At 39.1% G+C, this 14868-nt stretch overlaps 2 protein-coding genes across 6 annotated transcripts in view; one reads left to right on the top strand and one right to left on the bottom strand.

Annotated features, from left to right (window-relative positions):
- Nucleotides 1-7987, top strand: part of adamtsl5 (ADAMTS like 5) — a 66485-nt gene extending 58498 nt beyond the window's left edge. For 2 of the 3 annotated variants that reach the window (XR_006055148.1, XR_001336884.2), the window contains 5 exons: nt 1601-1799; nt 4980-5090; nt 6155-6226; nt 6309-7910; nt 7948-7987. Coding sequence is in view for 1 of the 3 variants with exons in the window: in XM_042226861.1 (XP_042082795.1) it covers nt 1601-1799; nt 4980-5090; nt 6155-6226; nt 6309-6628 (702 nt within the window). In the remaining 2 variants the exon portion in view is untranslated. Of the gene's footprint in view, nt 1-1600; nt 1800-4979; nt 5091-6154; nt 6227-6308 lie in introns of all 3 variants that reach the window. The other variant, XM_042226861.1, reaches the window with a different exon arrangement.
- Nucleotides 7988-10760: 2773 nt separating this feature from the next.
- The window catches only part of serinc4 (serine incorporator 4), a 30488-nt gene continuing 26380 nt past the window's right edge, over nt 10761-14868 (bottom strand). For all 3 annotated transcript variants that reach the window (XM_042226862.1, XM_014338638.2, XM_005937929.3), the window contains 4 exons: nt 13440-13566; nt 13180-13292; nt 12422-12575; nt 10761-12327 (listed from right to left, as the gene is read on the bottom strand). In XM_042226862.1, coding sequence (XP_042082796.1) covers nt 12120-12327; nt 12422-12575; nt 13180-13292; nt 13440-13566 — 602 coding nt within the window. In that variant the 3' untranslated portion in view covers nt 10761-12119. The remainder of the gene's footprint in view (nt 12328-12421; nt 12576-13179; nt 13293-13439; nt 13567-14868) is intronic.

Genomic DNA, 14868 nt, shown 5'->3' on the forward strand with positions numbered 1-14868 from the left:
AGGAACCGTCTCAGCCCTGGAAAAGTTCGGGAGCTTATTTTCCTCAATGCCAATCTGTAAGGGACAATTAATTTTGAAGTGGACTAGTACTTTTGAACGCTTTAATCTGTGAATTTTATTTTATTTTATTTAGATTTTAGATTTTGATGATTCACATTTCATTTTCTATCTGTCAGAAATTTCATTGATATTCTATTGAAATAAAAATAAATGTTCCCTTTACAACTCTTTATTTTTTTGCTCTTTTTTGCTCTATAAAAAAGTTGTTTTTCTTTTTCAATCACTCATCTTAGCAATTGGGTTTACATGAAAAGAGAAACAAATTAAGTTTGAGTGAAAATGTACATTTTTTGCACTCTCCTAGCAACTGACTCAGTGACTCAAATGACTCAAAACACCCGATTTATTTTGGTGAGTGACTCATTCAAACTCGATTCACTTATTGTTTTAGCTTCGGGGTGGCACCTGGGGTGGCCAGTCTGGTTGGGCTGGACACGCCACAGCTTTAAAGGTAAAGGTACCAGTACCATAATGGCTGATGTAGCTCAGAGCCAACTGGTCATCTGTCCCAGTTTGTAACTGTTGAGGATTAAACCACATAAAGCATCTGGGCAGCAGTTTGACCAGACTGTTTCAGTTTTTGTTAAATGCATGCGCATTCCCAAATATATGGAAGACTTCTATAATTAAAGCACTTCCCAAAAGCCCTTGGTGACTTTCATCTAGGTGCTTTAACTTTTGACTTGTCCTGGCTAAATATGTGGCACAAGTGGTTAGTGAACATCTTACCTCAGCTGTAGTGGATCAGTCGGATCCTTGCAGTTTGTATATAAACCACAAAGGGGCACAGAAGATGCAACATGATTTTATTTAATACAGCTGCATGTCACTTACAGTAAAAAGATGCTATTTGTCAATCTGACTTTAATACAACAACAACAACAACAAGACGGATTCGATGGATTAGAATTTGAACATATTTCCAGGTGAGGACTGAGGAAGGAGATTGGAATTCTAACTGATAATCCATTATTAGTTGATGTTTAAGGTTCACAAAATGTGAATTACACAGTCTCCAAAGGTTGATTCTGTTCATCTGGACGTAGCGTTTTCAGCTGGTTTCAGTCATTATGCAAATGTACTGTTTATAAGATTGGAAACCTGCAGTCAGCTGAGACTGAAGAAGTCACTTGGATGAGTGACGAAACGTTTCTCCCACTGAAAACGTCCAGATGAACAGAATCAACCTTTGGAGATTTACTTACTTGGATGATTGAGCATCAAGACGGTGAATTACACAGGCCTGATGACAGGTCCTTCAATTTCTGGTCAGTCTGTGGGAGTAGCTTCAAGTATCTGGGCACATGTACTGATAACAAGATGACTAACAACAAAATAGAAATGAGAACGAGGAAGCTAGTCAAAGACTTTTTCTTGGAGTTAGCCCAAACATTTTGGAAAGAGTATATGTCAGCTCGGTGAAAGAATCACGTTACTGCAGATAGAAATAGAAATCTTCCTTTGGCTCTAATGGTCCTGACTGATAGCTTGCTATTTTTCTTTTTCTCCATGCCACTCTGAACTGTTCACTTGTGTGCAGGTTCTGGCAACAGACAGAAACCCGGGGATTGAGTACGAGTATTGGCTCCCACCAGACCAGTATGCTCTCTTCCACGGGAGGAGGAGCCCACTGCGACAGGCTCACCATACTGCCAGCTACTTACCCTGGAGTCAGCCCACTGCTTCAGCCACAACCACCACTACCAGGGTTCCACAAAACACCCCCCGACCTCACTGGTGTAAGGCCCATATACTCTCTTTAATTCTCGTGAAACAGATTCATACATTAAACCATTAGTTTAGTAAGTCAGTAAACTGTAAGTCAGTCAACCTCTCAAACAACCTCATGTTACTTAAAGCTCAGTTCAGGTTGAGAAGAAATTTTAGGCTGCCTTTAAAAACACACAAGTACCACATTAAAGAAATTTCTGCCAGTCATTTCTGTAAGGGGAGAAACTCATGAAAGAGTGTGCCGTCAGCAACATTCAGACCATCTGCCCTATACTGAGCAGATACTTACATGAACACAGTGTTTTTATTGTTTCTTTAATGATAACAGCTAAAATAGACTTTGTGCTATCTTTCCAACGTCATAAATGCTGCCTTCTGTGGTGTTGTGCTGTGGATCTGTTACCAGAACCAGACAGATTCATTGTGTCATTCCACAAATACCTACAACACTATTGGTCTTTGGTTGTCACTTTTCAGTAACTGAATGCTAGCTATGATGCAAAGCAGTGTTTTCTCATCACCAAGTATTGTACATACATGTACAGCACTCACTTACAAGTGTTCTCTGTTCACTTTATATTACTGGGCAACGAGCAGTCATCAGGGAAATCCAGGTTACAAAAAGAAAAAGAAGAAAACTAAGGCTTTGGTCCTGTGCAGTCTCTGCAGTCTGCAGTAATAGCACTAAACATTTACAGTAGTTTATACTCAGTTTACATGGATCACCATCAGACTCTTTGTGATCTGTGTGATGGATGGATTTATTCCAGAAACAGAGGCTGTTTCAGCCACATCCAGAAACAAAAATAACCCCACACGGTTATGCTTTGAAAGTAAAAATGCAGCCGAATTATTCAGTGGTTAGTAAAGCTCATCTACAAAAAAAATGTCAGTTCAATTGCATTTATATAGCGCCAAATCACAACAACAGTCGCCTCAAGACACTTTACACTGTAAAGTGACCCTACAGTAATAGATACAGAGGAAAAACCCAACAATCATCTGACCCCCTATGAGCAAGCACTTTGGTGACAGTGGGAAGGAAAAACTCCCTTTTAACAGGAAGTAACCTCCGGCAGAACCAGGCTCAGGGAGGGGCGGGGCCATCTGCTGTGATTGGTTGGGGTGAGAGAAGGAAGACAGGATAAAGACATGCTGTGGAGGAGAGAGAGATTAATAACAAGTGTGCCATTAACAGCCATTTAAGAGCTGTATCTCTACAGATGCAAGTGCTCACTTTAAACCGCAGATACAGAATGTGTGTAAAAATACAGAAAGAAATTATAATTTCTTCTAATCACCAGCAGGGGATGAAAAACAAGTTTGATTCTACACAAATCTGAGGCTGAAAATGCCTGTTTTGCTACATTCCTCTGTTTTTTCAGGAATTATGATGTGTTTATGCTCTCAGGTGCTCGTTTGAAGTCAGACTATAACATGTTGTTCATGTTCTATGTCCTTCTGAGATACAGCCTATTCATTCATGCCCTCTGCAGTAGACACGCAAGTCACAAAAAAACACAACTGAAACAATAGATGCTCCTCACTGACGTTATAAATTGATAAAGCAACGCTAATGATGCTAAATTAACAAACAAACTTGTGGTAATGCTGAAAATAGCAGATTGCTGACAACTCTGCAAAGTACTTGAAAATGCAGAAAGTACACATTTCTGAGTAACCTAATGAATATGTAATAAATTACTTTGGATATATTTATGCATCTTTAATCAGCAGCATGGGATGAAACTAACTCAGAAATATTGGCTGAGTGACTCCTTTTAGAGATAAATATAAAGCCAAGATTAGCTCATGAGTGCATTTTATTGTCTGACAGAGGAAGTTGTCAGACGAGTGGCAGCAAACCTAAAGGCGTGCACACAGCACCCTTACAGAAGTTCTAATTCAGCTGAATAAGTGAAAACACTCGCAGTGGATGAAGGGCTGAAAAGAATCCATGTTCAGGTCCCATTTGATTTTAAAATAGTTTATCTGCAGGCTGGCCTGGTTGCTGCTGAGAAACACAGCTGGTGTAAGTTTCAGGATTACAGTACACAGTACACATGTGTTCAATCTCTCCTTAAATATTCACATGGGAATCTGCACTGAGCCCGAGGAGCCATGCCTTCTTGTCAGACTCCATCCGACCCTGCAATAAATCTAAGTAGCCTCTCTGGAAAACATTTTCCAGCAGGGGAATTTCTGCCAAAAGCAGAACTCATATCATTGACAGAAATAGTATTTTGATTGTTTATTAGATAAAAACGGGACTCTTCAGGTCGCGATGATACATAATAAAGTCAGAATGAATTTTTTTTTGCCGAAGCAAAACAGACTGTATGATGCAGGTTTTTTATATATTTTATCTTTTACAATGCCAGGTTTAGCTTTAGATATGTAATGCGAAGTTGAATAACGGAGACACATCATGGATTTTTAAGCTGCTCTGTCATTTCTTTTTTTTTTTTCAATCATGATCTCTTTTATTGAGAGAGCAATTGAACATAACAGTAGTATGGCATTGCTTTCACAATTTTTAACTTATAATTGAAAGGGGAAAAAAAGAGAGAGAAAAAGTTGCTGCTCTGTCATTTCATTTCTGTCATTTCATTAATATATTCAAATAATGTTTCCTGTTGTGTTATATAATGAAAAACACTGTTAACTGATAGGCTGTAATATCAGTGCATGCCTGTTGATCATTATCCAAAATGAAATGAACAACAGCAAACATTTAAGCCACAACACGACATAAAATATGTTTTTATAGCCAATGGAAATGGAGTTCCAGAGGAAGAGTTTGCCTTTCTAGTACACAGCTATAGGTTTTTCATTAGTGCTGGATAAAATGGAATGAAGGCACAACTTCCCACTCGTAAATCCAGAGGTTTTGTTGCCTAAACTTAATAAAATAAAAAATGAAAGCAACGAAATATAAGTAATAATCAAAAATAGGTTAAAAAAAAGTGGATCAACCTTGACTATAGACTGTATATAAAAGATGAAAATAGCCACCGTGACATCACTGACCAGTTTTAGACTCAGACCAGTTTTTGGTCTCTTCCATGTTTTTGCTTTGGAGCCCAAAGTGATTGTGGTTGCAATACATAGAGAAACAGCCAATTGTAAGATGCCCAAGGATTTGAAAAATCATGTTGATATTAGTGTGTTGATTATGTCTCTTCTAGTTTTACAGCCAGTGAAGCCACCACACCACCAGCGTCCCCACCAGCCCATCCTGCCTCGTCTGGAGCGGGACGAGAACCGTAGAAATTTCCTCCCTCAGCCCTCACCTGAAAGTATGTTCAAATAACCCATCACATCACTCAACAAGCTAAAACTGGTATTTTTTAAAACTTCATGTACCCTATAAATTAGATCAGTCCCAAATATGTGCCAAAGCCAAATGCCACATTAACTCCAAGCTAGAGTAATAAAAAACAGCTTGAAGCACAAGAATAACAAGAGGTCTTGTGTATTTTGCTAAGACCCCACATAGCCGTGATCTCAACAATCAGTCTGACATTAAGAGAAAAAAGAACTTGATACCTTTGACATTTCAGTATATGCAACACTTGATAACTGCACAGCAGAAGTGTGGCTAACGTCCTTGAGAATAATATCATTGCAGAGAGAATCTGTAGACTGCAGCTGTCTTTGGTTATGGCTCCATCTTTGGGGTCAAAGTTTTTGGCATCAGTCATTGTGACCAGTCCTAGTTTTGGCACTGGGACCACATTCACAGAGGAACTGTGGCAAGTTATCTGAGTTACTGAGAACAACCTACTTGCCAAGTACCTTTAAAAAGAAACATGTGATAGTACCACCTTTAGTGTTGACGTACCTTCAGTGTGGCTCTCATCCAAGCCTGTGTGTGATGACCCACTCCATCCTTCCCTCCTTTTGGCTTTGAGTGGCAGGTTACATCTGTTGGCATGGGGCTCCTGTGCCTGTGCACTATCAACGTCCTCAGAGCTCAGTTGTTTCTTACCCCTGAGAAAACTGCACACACCTTATTCACCCATTTACACAAATGATTGTACTAACCACACACCATGGTTAGTTTAGTGTCTCTTCTTGTGTCTTTCATTTAAAATAAATAGTCTATTAATAAGTATTTGTGTACGTCTCCCTTTTTGTCTTGTGGCCCGTTTTTGGCAAGTGGGGGTTCATCCGGGATGAATTTATTACAATGGCCATTTTTGGCTGTCACAAAAGGATCACTATCTTCTAAATGGCAGAAACATGAATTAAAGACTAATTAATGTTTTTCATCTAATTCCATGGGGTGTATTTCTATGAGACATATTTTTATTTATGTCTGCAATTGTCTGAACTAATTTGCGGTTGCCATATCTTTCAGGGCATTGTGGCAAATGCCAGCGGGTTAAAGGTCGACGAGAACGCCAGAGACAGTATTGCCAGAAGGACTTTGGTAAGACTACATATTCTATTTTTGCTGTTTTTAGTGGCTTGTTACCACATACAGCTGTATTAGTATCGCTATTTTATTTTAGTTTTCCGGGCAAGAGTCCTTTTGAAGCTGCAACGAGGTGAGGAAACTCGTTACGACGTCCAGATCATCCACACCTACCGGAACCGGTTCCGCCTGGAGCACCGGGAGTTCCTGTGGGTCCCTAATGTGTGCGACTGCCCTAACCTGGAAGTAGGGAAACAGTATATCTTTATGGCGCGACGTCACATTAATTATGAGCGCACATTAAACCGAATTCTGCTTGAAGAGGAGAGCTATGTGGTGCCATACAGACCCAGAGAGGATGAACTGTTATGGCCGCTTGAAAGGCTCTGCAGCAACAGAGGACCCAAACAGAACTGAGGAGATGAGTGTTGTCGCACGCTTTACTCAGATATAACATTTCTGGACCTTTAAACCAACATCAGATTCCTTGTGATGCATGTATTCCAGAAATACTGAGAGTCCACGATTATTTAAAAGCCTGATCAGCTTACTGTACAATTTAGAGCACTTTAGGTGACACTTGTGCCACCTTTAAAAACACCAAAGAGAAAAACTGACTGAAATGGCCTTTTTATTGTGGCTATTTCCCACAGCCATCATATATTTTTATATTATATTTGTTTTTGTGTAAAAGAAGAATCCACTTTGAATAATTTTCTCCTTTTTCTCTTTAGTATTTCTGAAAAAATGCCTAAAAACCAGAATTTTGTATGACAGGAAGCACATGGCGATGGCTGTGGTTTCAAAATAACTTCTGATCCTATCAAAGTCTGTGGGAGAATGGCTCAGTCACCTATTTTGGGTTGTTCTGAATATATGTTTTGATCTGTTTTGTAAATCTTTGTCATACTATTTTCAAATAGCATATGTGATATGAAACCTCCAGCTCATTGGCTAGCGAGATGTCATCAAGGGTTGATCGACAGCACCACAACGATAAGTCAAATTCAACTTATAGGTTCATTACAGCATCGAGACAGCAACTTAGATTACAGATATCCGAAGATATTAGTGGTGACGAGGTTTTAAAAAATTAGAGCTTTCATTAAATATTACACTAGGTCAAATCAAATAAAGACACTTCATTATGAGAAAGGGGACAGAATGCAAAGCTGGGTTTCCAACAATCACGTTTTCAGATGCTAATCCTGGGATGTTGATGAAAACAATCTCACCTGGAATAAGGTATACTGTGTGTGCCAAACTCAGCTCTGTGGAGCAGCTGCTGCTCACCTGCTTTAGACTAGTCATAGTGCGAGAGGCGGGGCACACCCGGACAGGTCGCCAGTCTGTAAGTGGGCTGAGAAGCGGGGTACCATAATAACAAGCCATAATTAGTGAACATGAGTGGACCGATATCAGATGAACAACTGAAGGTTGTTCACCAGTGCATTATTGAGGCACTGTAAAATATTTAATCCCAACAATGGGGCTGTTTCATTGTCTTTTTTTCTTTTTTGAAATAATTTATCTGAATTTCAGGAGTGGGACCACACCTCATACACTTCCCCTCTGGTCCCATGGTTGTATGGTTTTCTTGCACATTTCCTTTCATTTTCACGCTTGACAACCCACACAATGCTTGGCCCAGAAGCTCCTGCCAGTTCTCCCTGAGGCCTTCCCCAGTCCACAGACTCAGGTCTAGCTCTGAGGCCTTCCCCAGTCCACAGACTCAGGTCTAGAGCTATCTTTATTCCATCTGCCACTCTCTTTAAATAAACACTGTCAATCTAATCAAGGATGTGGTTCTTGCAGCATTAATTTGATGTGATAGTTTGTGATTCACAAGTTAATCAGAGCGTTGAACGTCCACAGCGTAATTCATTTCAGATTTTTCCAACATGGAGGTTTGGAAGTCTTTAAGAAGATCGACAGACTGGCTACCTGTCCAGAGTAAAAGTAATTCCAGTTCTTCTCACTGCGTAGTCCTTTCTCAGACAATAGACCAGAATATAATGCAGACACTAACTTCACTACTCAAACTGTGGTGTGACCTGTCCTTACACTACAGACAATGGGAAAAACCTGAAACAGCAGTCACGACAGACTGAATTAGATGCTTTATCTTTGACTGGTGATATCTAATAACAGATTGTTTCACAGTGTTCATGTATGAAAAATAAGCTTTAATCATAACACAATGTTTTTGTGTCAGCTGTGTAATGTCTTTCATAACGTTGCTTATTTGCTGTATTCATTTGTTAGAGTATGTTAAATCAGGTCTGGCCTTTGATACTTACAGAAAATAAATATACAGTATTTTATTGTGTGGCGCTGATTAGCTACAAATGTACTACAATATAACTGATTATAACTGTTTTAAGAAACCTTGTAATGAGTTAAATGGTTGAACTCTGCTTATTGTGTTGTGGATTAAAAATATCATATTTGCTTTTGAACCTAATATACTGTATGTATATGTGCCAAAGAGACTCTCTTTGTCTTTATAATGTGCGTGTGTATTCAAAGACCAACCAATGTAAAATAACAAATGAGAAAAAATTAACATCCGTAAGACAACTGTATTTACAAAAACCCTTTACATCTACACCAAAGGAAGCACTAAACAGTGGCTAATACAACTTTATACACACACACATACACATATATACATACATATATACATATATATATATATATATACACACACACACACACACACACATATATATAAATATATATTAATTATATATAATATTCTTATATATATATATATATGTTTTATATATTATATATCTAATTATATATATATATAATATAATTGTTTTTTACTAAGCCTGGTTCCTGCTCATTAACTCGTATGTGAGTCATCACAGACACTTGGCTCAGTTTCCCTTCATTTGAACAGGGACTATTGGAAACCAGTCCTAGGCTTCATATACTTACATCAACGAGACCTTTTTGTGGGATGGAGCGGGGCTATGTTAGATGCACAACATATTTCAAACTCGCTCTTGCAGACATGATTACTTCATTTGAAGGCATGAGACAGGAAGCTTCTATCCCTTCTGCATTTTTAATACTTTTTAAGCACTCCTGGATTTATTTTTTTAAGTTTTTAAAATTGCTTCACAATTTGCAAAAATAAATGTAAACAATAAATAAACGTATCTGGATAATTATTGTGAAATACAGCAGTGAATTATGTCATTTTAACACGTCTTCAGTTGATCGTTAAAAAAAACCATGTAATTCTACTTAGCTGCCTCTCAATTGTTTTAGTAAACTTTGTCTCAGAGTATTTAAAGATCAAATTCTGATGAAACAATACAGACATGATCTTTTTCAGAATTTAATTTACCACATGAACAAATCTTTCTTTGGGTTTGTGTGGGAAACGAATCAAGAGCTGCTGCATCAAACAGAAGTGAGAAGCTATGAATGAATTAAAAGAATAAACTGATGTTGTTTGTACATTTTCTGGTTTCGTTAGCGCTACATGAAATAAAGCTCACATTCTGTGCTGGATGGATTTGTTTATCGTTTATTGAGAAATAGGGATGGGTATCGAAAACCGGTTCTTGTTGAGAACCGGTTCCCACTGTTTCAATTCCTTGGAATTGTTTGCCATTTTTGCAAACGATTCCCTTATCGATTCCAGTCGCCCCGAATGACGTCACCACGTTGCGGAGCAGTCATTTACCTGGCAGGAAACATGGCGGCTCAAACGCTCAAAAGTTTGGTTATACTTTACGAGAACGGATGACAACAGGGCAACTTGCAATACTTGCAAAGTAGATATTTCATTTAAGGGAGGAAACACTACGAATATGCAAAAGCATTTGCTCACAAAACACGCGATGACCTTAAATGAATGTCGTGTAATTCCTCGACCACCCCAGCAGCAGCGGTAACGTTTGCACGTCCTCTCCCGTTAATGCGGCAGGTAAATAATCAACTAACAGTGCATATTATGTTAGCGCGATCTGCCTTATTACAAACCTGCCATTACTGTGCATTTAGTGACCATGATGAGAGAACAGAGTCTGGCTCAGATGCTGGCAGTTCTCGCTGCAGTCTACCGGTAGCGTCTCCTTTCAGGCCAGGATAGACGAATGTCACCGAGCAGTGACTAAGTTTGTGGTAAAAGGCTTGCACCCATTTGCCACAGCAGATGCCCCCAGATTTTCGGTAAGTGAATGTGTTTAATTGTAGGCAGGGACATTACTGGATATTCTTGTGTAATTGCTACAGAATAATTTATGTTATACTTTGTTATTGCTACAGAAGAATATTTATTTTATTATTTTACATTTACAATTTTTTTTCCTGGGGACCCTGTGACACCCCATTGAAGAGCCGTAGGCTGGATCTCTTAAGATCTCACTGCTGGGTTTGTAAGGCCATGTTACTCCTAAATTTCTATCTTGTTCAAAGAGAAGATATAAAACAAAGTTCTAAGCTAATCGACCTTAGTGTTCTCCTTTTTTAAAAAGAATCGATAAAGAGAATCGTATAAAGAATCGAATCGTTAAACAGAATCGAAAATGGAATCGGAATCGTGAAAATCTTATCAATACCCATCCCTATTGAGAAGATCACCAACACTTTTGTGTCTGTGCATTAACAAACTAAAGCCAGAAGTTTACTGGCTTTAGCTTACCGTTACAACTGGCACCATGGGGAAAAGCTAGGCTGGAAAAGCTAGGCTAATGTGTTAGCGATTTCTAATCAAGATGTTAAGCTAAAAAGAACGAGTTTTTTAGGGTGTGTTTGCAGCTACCATCTGGTTAACCAAGACTGGAGAATCCCTCATGTTGGACTGGCAACCACACACATCAGGCAGTTGTAACTGTCCTCACAATGAAGGAGCTGATTACTGCTATGCTACTGCTATAGCAGTTACGCCCTGCACCGACCACTACAGACATCGAGGCATGTTTGTGAAGCGTCTACATCGTCTTCAAATTGGATAAAGTTAACTAATAAAAGATAAAAGGTTAGTTATTACTGATGTAAACTTGAAGATTTTCACATGGGTCTGTCGGGAATGCCTTGTTTTATATGGAGCCAGTCTCATGTGCATTTTTCTTTCTTTCAAGATGACTGGATTATGCTTGTTTGTATGTATGCATGACGTTATTTTAGATGAAAGATGAGTGGGTCAAGTGTAGTTATGTGTAATGTGACCTTTTTTTCAGGTTTGCAGTTGTATGCGGAGGAGAGAGATTATATGTACAAAAAGATTCAAAGTTACTGCACAGATTGAACTGTAAATGTGTCGGTAGGAAAACGTGTTGCTTTATAGGTAGTTCTTAAACTGTTTGTGTTTTTGCAGAATTTGAAAGATTTGTTCATGCTCCATGACCCTCAATTATTTGTCAGAGGGCTAAAAAGGCTCTGTGCTTTAGGGCAAATTCTTTATTTGATATACATGAAACAGTTTTAAATGTTAGGGACATGCGCCTCTGAAATAGTAATCTAGCAAATACATAAACAGTGTTCTCTCTTACAATTTTAAGTGTCTACATACTGCAAAAATAATAAAAATACTAAAATTAAACATTCAAAATCTTTACACCTACCCTCTTACTGCGATACCCAGTATACTGAGTGAGAGTTCATTTCTGATCCCTTTGGCAATTCATATTGTAATGTGCTTCTAAACCACAGTTACGTCCTTGTTAGTGGTTTAGGGTATCAAGCCTGTGACATCAGGCCTGTGCCCAGTTCTTCACATGTCAGCAGGGGCACCACCCGTGGGTTTCTCTCACAACACCGTGAGTCTTTGACCCCTCACCCCAGTGACCTCCACGCCTGAAAATTTCCTCCTGCTGGGCAACACGGGGAGGCCCTCCGACACCTGACCTCTTGTCCACTCTCCTCCTGCCAGGCTACTTCCTGAGTGTCAGACACTGACAGTGACATGGCGGGACGATGTTGAGCGGCGTTTGATGCGTGATCGGCGAGGTCTGGATTCGTTCTGACAGCTGCACAAAGGGCCTAGCAGGAGCCAGAGGTAGAGGATCACACAGGCCCAGCAGGACGACATCTTCACCCAGAAGGTAGACCAGCTGCCGTGGGTGAAAGTGGTCTCCAGCACTGCTGACTCGTAACTGGGGAGAAGACGGCACAGATTACAAAAGAAACATCTCAGAAATGTAAAATATATATGTATGAGAACAATGTCTAGAACTGTCACTTACTAACCTGAACCAGTTAGTGAGGGTCATCATGACGTACAGCGAGGCCAGGAAGAAGACAAAATGAAAGAAGAAGTAGCTGTAAGCCACCCTCTGTGTCTCGTTGTGAATAACCTTCTGACAGCCTTTGTTCTCGTCATCAATCGCAAAATCTTCTTCAGCTGGAAGATTACAAGTGATATGCTGGTTACTGCAGAACCATCAGTCCACTGTAGCATCAACTGTGAGGCATAGTTAGGATTACACAACAGCAAAGGTGTTTTTTTCTTCTGCACACACAATCATTTATTAGAGAGAGCACTGAGTCACAGTGAGCATGGTTGAAACATGGCAAAGAACCACCTGGCCTACCATAATCTGCATTTAGTAAACAAGTGGAAAACATTATTCCGCTGTAACATTTGTATCATCAAGTGTAAGGATTGGCTAACAATGGTTGCAGCTTTTGTATTTAAACTCAATCAATAAATCTCCAGTGCCCATCAGCGGGACAACGTTAGCTCCTGATGTCAGGTGTCAGTTTCAAAAGTCTGCCGGTGCTGTTGGTGATCCTGGATCGAGCTGGTCTTTAGAAGAACTGCAAGTGCTTCAACATAGAGTTTACATTTGCACACTTCTTGTTAAAGACTGACACAAGTTGATACCAACCTCTTACCTTTAAATCCTCAGTTTTAAGGGAGTTAATTTAGTTGCAAGAAGAGTTTTTAAATGGTCAAATGTAGCATAAGGACCAAATGAAACCAGGTTAAGTGTTTTAGTACACACCTTCTTCTTCTTCAGGGCAGCAGAAACAGCATGTAGCTTTCTGGAACTCATAGCGGTAAACTTTGATCATCCAAAATGGCCCGAACACCTCTGCCAGGTAGGAAGCTTCATTACTGGAGGGAAATTAGACATCAACACATTTGTTGCCCCAGCAGAGATATGTGGCTGTGATGTAAAATGCAATGCACGCTTACAGGACATTTTCAGTCACTTCTTTGTATCATGCAGATACTCTGTCTAAAGATGAAGTGTTTACTCACCATGCAAAGAGCACACAGCAGTACATGATGGCGGCTCCAATTATGGCCACAGCGTTGCCTTCTTTCTGGATGCCATCTTGTCCCACACTGGGGTAACAGACGGTCATGTTCATGCCCTGGTACACAACTGACACAAAGATAACACAGCATGCTAAGTTTTACCATCGCATCACACCAGGAAACTCAAACGCTGGTTTATATAATGTATGAATGGCTGAACACTGACAGTACAGTTTCAGAAGATGAAACAATATTACAATTTATATTAAAAAAAAGAGAGAGAAATCTTTATTATCAGAATACTTTATTAATCCCTGAGGAAATGATACGGTCACAGTTCCTCCAACACAGTAACTGACTCAATATTAAAATATGACATCTTTTCAAAGGACTCTCGATCTACTGTGTACTGATTTTAAATAAACACAATAATAACATGGACTGAACCACCACCCACAACCACTAGCACTTTATATAGCCTCTGTAGAAATTATCCACATATTTCACTTAGCTTAACTGCACTACTGTAAATGCTGTAAAATACAATAATTATAATTCTACAACTGTTTGCAACTGTATATAACTGTTTATTAATACAATTGTATATCTACAATCTGTATAGTTTCCATATTTTTAACCATATGTATAAGCTAACATAGCCTGTACACTCACTACAGCTGTAGCCTGTACATACTTATAGTATATTCATAACATACCTTCATACCGTGTACATTGTACCATACCTATAATAGTTCCATATTCTGTAGTATATCTATATTATTGCTAAAGCAGTTTGTGGATGGATGCAAACTGCATTTCGTTGCCTTGTACTTGTGACGTGTGCAATGACAATAGACATGAATTCTATTCTAATTCTAATCCTTAGCTATGGTGGCCGCTGTAGGACCAAGAGCCCTGGCCAGCGTTGATCTGCAGTGAGTGTAGCCTGTCAGGCTGCTGTTTACCTCAGCTGTGCACATCTGCTCAGTCTTGCTCACAACAATGATACAAGTCGAGGAGTCGGTGACGCTCATTTGCTGAACATCTTCAGCTTTTCTGTTGTTAGCTGCTGTTAGCCGGCCTTCACAAAACTTTTTATTCTCTAAACTCTCATTTGTCCAAAGGATCACATGACCAATCTGGTGACAATAAGTAACTGCAGCAATATCAAGAATAAATAAGCATATTTATGCACAGGAATTAAAACACCATGCCATTTGGTGATGTAATTTTGTGTATTTAAAATAATTTTGTTATAAATTGTTCCACAAATTATGTGGCCAGACGTTTGATCTGTTAGGAGAATTATTTACGCAAAAAGGACGGTTTGCAGTTATTACAGTTCTTGTTGTCTAAGGTGTTGTTGTATCCAAATCAGAGTAACTAAGAAATAAGATAAGATAAGATAAGATAAGATAAGATAAGATAA

The sequence above is a fragment of the Haplochromis burtoni genome, unplaced genomic scaffold (genome assembly GCF_018398535.1).
Source record: "Haplochromis burtoni strain Fernald_Lab_line unplaced genomic scaffold, NCSU_Asbu1 Contig_231, whole genome shotgun sequence".
In the NCBI taxonomy this organism is placed as follows: Eukaryota; Metazoa; Chordata; class Actinopteri; order Cichliformes; family Cichlidae; genus Haplochromis; species Haplochromis burtoni.